This window comes from Clarias gariepinus, chromosome 1 (assembly GCF_024256425.1).
Source record: "Clarias gariepinus isolate MV-2021 ecotype Netherlands chromosome 1, CGAR_prim_01v2, whole genome shotgun sequence".
In the NCBI taxonomy this organism is placed as follows: Eukaryota; Metazoa; Chordata; class Actinopteri; order Siluriformes; family Clariidae; genus Clarias; species Clarias gariepinus.
This window is the reverse complement of record NC_071100.1, coordinates 35,415,156-35,422,877: the sequence shown is the minus strand read 5'-3', so window position 1 is coordinate 35,422,877 and position 7,722 is coordinate 35,415,156. Positions and strand designations below refer to the sequence as shown.

At 36.6% G+C, this 7,722-nt stretch overlaps 1 protein-coding gene across 3 annotated transcripts; it reads right to left on the bottom strand.

Moving 5' to 3' along the window:
* trmt10a (tRNA methyltransferase 10A) lies at positions 1-7,722 on the bottom strand. 3 transcript variants are annotated; one of them, XM_053504840.1, is made up of 8 exons: positions 7,646-7,722; positions 7,108-7,267; positions 3,829-3,991; positions 3,604-3,675; positions 3,438-3,512; positions 2,343-2,492; positions 1,431-1,536; positions 1-538 (listed from the first exon to the last, which is right to left on the bottom strand). In XM_053504840.1, the coding sequence occupies exons 2-8, from the start codon at positions 7,248-7,250 to the stop codon at positions 282-284; spliced, it is 966 nt and encodes a 321-aa protein (XP_053360815.1). In that variant the 5' UTR covers positions 7,251-7,267; positions 7,646-7,722; the 3' UTR covers positions 1-281. The 3 variants fall into 3 exon arrangements, with proteins under 3 accessions (XP_053360815.1, XP_053360823.1, XP_053360804.1); XM_053504848.1 differs by having other exon boundaries at positions 7,622-7,657; XM_053504829.1 differs by lacking the exon at positions 7,646-7,722 and adding an exon at positions 7,506-7,605.

The following is a 7,722-nucleotide window of genomic DNA, read 5'->3' as shown; positions in this document are numbered from 1 at the left end:
TTTTTATTTATTCTTGAAAATAAAAACTTGAAAACACAATGACATGTCTGGACATAAACAGTACATTTGGCAGGAGATCAGATCTCATCTTTATTGGCAGATAAACACTCATATCTCAAAATCACTTTCATTACTGTTGAAACAAAAATATCAATAACTTAGGCACTGGTAAGCAAAACAAAAATCTTTTTCAGCACAAGTCTTTCCAAACCCTGGCATGAAATAAAATTTACATAAAATGAAAAAAAAAATAAAAGAAATAAAATAAAAAAAAATTCTTCTTACACAGCAGTCCGTTCACATGAATCTGACTGGTTGTGTTGAGTTTCAAGTTTATCCTGTTTCCCGTTTCTTTGGTCTTTTGTATCATCACTGTTTTGTGTCCCTGGCTCACATGCATCAGAGTCTTCTTCATTCTCATCCTGCTCCTCTTTGTCCTCTTGGTCCAGAGGTACAGCTCCTTTACGTTGAGGCAGTACAGTGAAGAAAGCCTCTTGCCAGTCATGTTTGTCCAGATATGCCAACATAATCTCAAACACTAAGGAAGAAAAACATGTCAGCATGTTATTTTTTAGGTGTAACCAGTTTTAAATTAGCTCAATATTAATAAATCTTTTAGCTTCTGTTGTCAATGGGACAATTAAGGATCATTAATGCAAACATTTGAACATCAGCCAAAGGCGTGCCAAACATTTGTTTAAATATTAATTAGTTTGAATTGATTTTAGTAGACCAAAGTTTGCTTAAGTCTATTACTGGTTCTGTTGCATGTAAGTGTTTTTAAGAGATACTGCTACTGTATTGATTTAAAAACAGAAATACGTGTGTAATGGGCTTAAAGTTACAATCTATAGGCCTACATATAATAAAACTGTAAAGTTAGCGTGTCTGTGCATGAAAGATATTTGCAAGAAAAGAAAATTAGGGGGCCGTGTAAGATAAATAATAAAACACATTAATATGGTTTTTGGAATTTTTGTCTGTCTGTTTATGTGCGCATCACACGTTTTTCACAGGTGTATCTGGCTGAGCTTGAGGTAACATAGGCATTGTTTCCTCGCAATTGCCCCAAAGAAGAGAAGATATGCTAATTAGTGAAAATACCATTATACAGTATCCTTAAAAAAAAAAGATTTTTAAAATGTTTAAAAACCATTAGTTCATCTCAAAATTTAACAGATGGCACTGTACATTTTTTAATATGTGCTTATGAGAAATCTACTTAATAAACCTTCACTCTGCACACTTTTATTTAATTCCAAAATGGCATTGTACATTTTTAAAAATCCATTTAAATTGTGCAATAAAATTTCTTGCAAACGAAGTTGGGGGCATACTACCCAAGTACTGTAAGGTTCATGTCTTTTTTTGCTACAAGTTTTGTGTTCCCCTTTGTGTGTCTGCATGTGTGAGAACGTGTCTTGTATTACCATGGTTGACAGCGAGCACTTTGCGGCTGTTCATCTTGACAAAAGTTCCCAGTGGAAGTTGAGCATGAGCGATTCCAAGATCTGTGGCCCGTTTAAAAGAGATTCCCTGAAACACATGCAATAAGAGGGGCAACATGCTGGTGGTAACAGCAGGAGGCACACTTGTATGAAATACATCAAAATCTTCCCATATTTCATTCAAATTTCCTCCACATTTACGTGAAAATACTGCAATATAGCATAGAAACCCACTGATACTTTCAAACTTGTATGGTATAATCATGTCCAAAAGTTAGTACTCCTTCTTTAAATTCTGTGTTAAAACATAAAAATTATCTGATTTTAGAAGATCTTTGTAATTGGCAAATACAATCTCAACAAACAACATATAACATTTATTCATCATGCAATTATTTATTTTATATGATTGATTATCAGCATGTTTGCAGACCTCCATGAAAGAGGCATTTTGGCAGTTTGCTGGTCTGGGGCAATCTGGTATGTGTTAACACAATACCAAAATATACAAGACATAAGCAATGGTCTTACAAGATCAATGGTCTTACAAAATCAGTTAATACTTTACATAAATTTGGAATTTGGAGTTCATCGTTCAACAGTAAAAAAGCTTGTTTACAAGTAGAAAGCATTCACAACAGACAGAAGTGGATGTCCCAGCACATTCACCTCAAGGTCAGCCTGTGCAATGCTCAGAGAAATACTAACAAACCCAAAGGCTACATCTCAGACCCTACACGCCTCACTAAGCATGTTAATTTTAAAGTCCAAGACTGCACTAACAAGAAGAAGACCGAACAAGTATACCAGAGTATTCTAGAGGTAAATGTGTCCAACAGCTGACAGTCTGAAAGCTTGGCCAAAATTGTTTTTTGACCAACACAGGAAACTAACTTTATGGTGATTGTGGTCCACCAGGCCTCCAATCACGTAGGCTTTGGTCTCATCAAGCTCCTGGAGAATGTTGGGCGAGTCAGAGGTAAGATACACCAAATCCTCTTTGCTTAAGACTTCATGAAAATGCTCTGACTTGACATGGACATCCTGTAAGTGTTAAAGACCACAATGACATTTGGCAGGTGATTAGTTGTCTAACATAACTGGAACTCACAACGACAAAAAATATAGTCAAAGTGTGTTCACGTCGAAGTGTGTTCACGTCGAAGTGTGTTCACGTCAAAGAACGCTGAAGAGAGTGTAGCTGCATTAAAACATTTGAATGATGCAAACATCTTAAAGAAATCTGTACGTCCTTGAATGGCAATACTAGCTTAGGTGGCTTGAAGCCCACTTCAGTGTAGCAGCGGATTATATGGAAAAACTCTCATTTTGACATGAATGTCCCTCATATAGTAAATATTTATATTTTATATAATTCATAAACCAACTTAAGGCTTTATGGCTTGTGTAATAACAACCCTTTCTAGCTACACTGCATAGGGTGCACAAATGCAATTCAAATGTATCATGAAGCCTAACACACAAAAGTATAAATGTGTCAACATTTCAATTCTTATCCCGCTGCTTCCACTGAAAAGGTTTCTTGTACTTTATCAGACAGTCACTGACTGGAAGCAAATTCAACATAATGTTATGTATAAGGGTGTGTTCTGTGACTATATTCTGAACATTCATGAAAATGACTATGTACACGCAGTAAAACTGGTTTTGGTCAGTAAGATTTATATTTTCTTTCTTTTTTTTATCTACATTATTGCAGAATGCTGGGAGTTTTACTTTTTTGAAACTTTCACAGTAAACAATTAAAATAGCTGTGCTTGAAAAATCCAGTTTAATATTTCAAAAGAAGGTCACACAGTTTGAAAATTTAGACCTGTGTACTAAATGATGCAAGAAATGCTGCACAGTCACATTATATGACGTGTTGGAGTTTACAACTTATTTATAAGAGAGGGATGGACTTACACTAATAAACTGACCTTTAGCATGTTATAAATAAGTAAAATTATCATTATTAGAAGTTCTTACCTTCCAGTTGACCCAGCCTTTGTTAATTTCGTTCATATATTGTTTCAACTGCCCATCATGGCTTGTTATATAAAACTGTACAAAAAATTATTTAAGTTATAATGACACATTTCTAATTACACTAAGAACTGTTTAAAACTAATATTACACATTGTTATATAATTACCTTCACTGGGTGTGCTGCTCTTCTGTTCTCTGCATAGCATCTCTGAATCTGCTTGTGAAGTTTCTTTACATCCTGAATATGAAATACTTTGTTTAAATCATGGATTCATGCAACTATTTACCCACTGCGTAATGCATAAACAGAGCCACTTCAATTCCATGACAAAAAATACTGGATAACTGAACCATTGATAAATATTTGCAGTGTGAATGGACCAGGTCCCACCTTGAGCATCATGAGGTTGTCAAAGCTGCAGTCTATGACCAGACGGAGAGGACTAGGCTCTGCCTCTTTGCGAACACGCTTTCTGTCTGGAAAGTCTGTTCTATCCTCACTCTGCGTCTGTTTTTCCAACTTCCGCTGCTGCTTCCGCTCCTTGCGCTTCTGCCTAAAAATGTAATCATTTATAAGAATGTCAAACTAAAAAGTACACACCCTTTGACCATACTTCACAAACCCCATAAAAGCCTAATTCATCTGCACTAAGACAAAATAACTGGAATCAGATAATTGTCAATGGCAGATTAAGTGACCTGGGCTTAGAGCAATCACTTCAACAAGTGTAACGTAACAAGATGAGACACAACAAATACAAATGGTTCAAGTGTGTCCTTTAGTGGCACCACCATAAAAATATGTATACATCATAATGATTAGATGATGAGCAAGCCAAGGGTGACGGTGGCAAGGAAACACTACGCTACTAGTATTCTGGAAATGTGAAATGTTTTACCTGTAGTTTAATTAATCACCTTTCTAAAATATTTCACATTTTATTCCGACAAAAAAAACTTCTCACTTAGTAAGATCACAAAGTTCCCATTCTCGTTGTTAAACCAAACACACTAACATTATAAATACATTAGGTGTGTGCTGATTAGTGTTGCACAATAAAACACACAACACGCGAAACCACAATCTCGACCTGTGCAATTATTATATAGTTGGAAAAAAAATGCAATTTATTACAGGTAAAGAATTTATGAAGAGCTTGTCAATAATTGTCAAAAATGTTTTTTCATCAAATCAATAAAACATCAAAGTATTTGGTGTTAGCCTAGATAAATGTTTCAATACGAAATGGTACATTTAACAGTTATACTGTATAGCACAGTTTAAATTACAATTATACAACAGTTAGTTCTCACTGAGCAATCCGATTGGATGAGTGGCATTACGCAGGTGTTGATGGATGGTAACAGCACTGGAACGTTTAATTTATAATTTATCACTCTAGGTCACAGGTATTTTCGGTCCGTATGGAGCGCAGTACTGAGAAAAGACCAGCTACCATCCAAAATTCAAATTTGAAACCAGTCACAGAAGTACTTTTATCAAGAAAACATACCTGACAACATTATGTCCAGGGCTGCAACAACGAATCGATTAAATCGGTAAAAATCGATTACTAAAAGTGTTGGCAAGGAATTTCATAATCGATTTGTTGTGTCGTGCAACGCGGAGACATTTGATTATTAAAAAAACTCGAGCACTGATGTTAGCAGAGTTCGGCGCCTCAAACAGGGCGGAGCAAATTTTTTTTTTAAACGAGCAAACGTAGAAAAAAAGATACACAGCAGATGCAGAGAAATCCGTAATCGTCTCGTTGCTTGTCTTTTACTGGTATAATAAACATCCGTGCACGCGTGTACTGTTTACTATAACACTGTGACCACGTGTGTGCGCATAAAACATATTTTATTTAGTTTTTAAATGCGTGTGTGTACAGCGTGTGTGTACGAGTGATTTGGAATACGAGCCCGCGTCCGGAACGAATTATGCTCATAATCCAAGGTTCCACTGTATATATTTGGCAGATGTTAAGCATACATGTCTATGTTTTTTGTGTTAGTCCATTTTTATTTTATTTTATTATTATTATAACAGCTCAAGTAGCAACATGTTTGTGCACTTTTTAAGGATTTTCATTCTGTTTTTGAATAAAGGGTTGGAAATGAATGCTTATCTTGTTTTTGGTTTTTTATCTGATTCGCCGATTAATTGAAAAAATTATCGACTGATTAATCGATTATTAAAATAATAATAGTTGCAGCCCTAGTTATGTCATCTTAAAAATAAAAAATAAACACTCAGGCTCCTTAATAACTGCTTCTAAGTCATTCCGAAATGCCTCTGAACCATTCATGTTCTTTTATTCTAAAAGAATAAAAGAACCTGTAAATTCTAAAACCTGTAGTTATACGTAGCTAGTTAGTTTTTGTTAATTTATGTTGTAATTTATGTTAGGTCTTTCTGTCAGGTCTTTCTGTCCTGTCTCTGCTAGCCAGCTAACTAGGCCTCCAGTCCTTCGCTCCCAACCAAACTCCTACAGCAGAACCTCAGGACCATTCTTCCTTTCCTTAGCAGAATTCTCCAACCTGTCATCTGATGAGATTCAGCAGATCATCTTGTCATTTAACCCCACCACCTGTTCATTAGACCCAATCCCTTCCACAATGCTCCAGGCCATCTCACGAGACCTCCTTCCCTTCACCACAACGATCATCAACCATTCCATATCATCTGGCCATGTTTCTGCTGCTTTTAAGAAGGCAAATGTTATTCCCATCATCAAGAAACCCTGCCTGGACCCATCAGAAGTTAACAACTATCGCCCGGTATTACTTCTCTCTTTTATTTCCAAAATTTTTGAAAAGACTGTTTATAACCAAATGTCTCTTTATCTCTCACAGAAAAACCTTAATGATCCCAACCAATCTGGATTCAAAGTGGCACATTCCACAGAGACTGCCCTTCTGTCAGTCTCTGAGAAGCTCCATGCTGCTAGATCTGCTGTTTCCACCCGAATCTCAGCATGTCTGGCAGACATCTCATCCTGGATGGCAGCTCATCAGCTGAAGCTCAATTTGAGTAAAACCGAACTGTTGTTCATCTCTTGTGACTCATCCCCAGGTCAGGACCTTGTGACATTCCTGGACAACAATCAAATCACCCCTTCAGCCTCCACCCGCAATCTTCGGATAACTGTAGACAACCATCTGTCATTTTCCCCACACATCGCTAACCTTAATCGCTCTTGTATATTTCTTCTTTACAATATTAGAAGAATCCACCCATTTCTTTCTTCACAGGTGCTTGTTCAGTCCCTTGTTATTTCAAGACGAGACTACTGCAACTCACTCCTGGCAGGCCTGCCTCTGTCCACAATTCATCCTCTGCAACTAATCCAGAATGCAGCAGCACGTCTCATTTTTAACCTTCCCAAGTTCTTCCATACCACCATCCGTTTCTCCAGTACTTGGACTAATCCCACCCCCATTGCCATTGTGTTTGACTAATGGCACTTAGTAATTAACCTAGTTAACCCTGGGTAAGTATGTATCCAGTGATGTAAACTTTAAAGCACTTTTTGTAATCGCTCTGGATAAGAGCGTCTGCCAAATGCATAACTGTAAATGTAAAATAATTACATTGCAATGTTTATTACATCAATTATTTTTTTCTTTCCCTAATCATTTATTTTACTCTTAACGACATGCTTACTTGCGCAGGTCTCTCTGTTCTTCCCATAGTTGCTGCTTGAGAAGTTTCTTCCTCTGTCTTTTTGACAGTGTTTCAGTTCCTTCAGCCTGGACCTCCTGCTCATTAGCATTAGCTCGGGAATCACTGACTGCATCAGAGGACATGATGCTTCTGCTGATTTCTGGTGAAAAGGTATGAAATGGAAAGTGCATTACTAAGGACAGCATTACTGATCACTTATTAAGATCCTGAACTTGTTCATGCATTACCGTTACTTTATTCTACTATAAAAAAAATACATATTGTATGTTATTTTCAACCAAAACAGACTGCGATATTCTACTATCTCTAGTTAGCCCGTTAGCCGGACAGATTGTAGAGTTTTTTTCTGGGTGTCAAAAATAATCCGACAAACTCACACGAGTAATACCAACTTGAATCAAATCACCATTAAATAGTAAAATGCCGCAAAATGTTTCATACATGAAACACTTCGATGTAACATTAAAAAGTAAATACATAAAACTTCACATACCAAACTCTACCAAGCTAGTCCTACCTTATTTTCAACCAGCCTGCACGCTTAATGTGACGTCATCTAAAACCGCCGACGGTTTCGAGGGAACGTCATCAGCT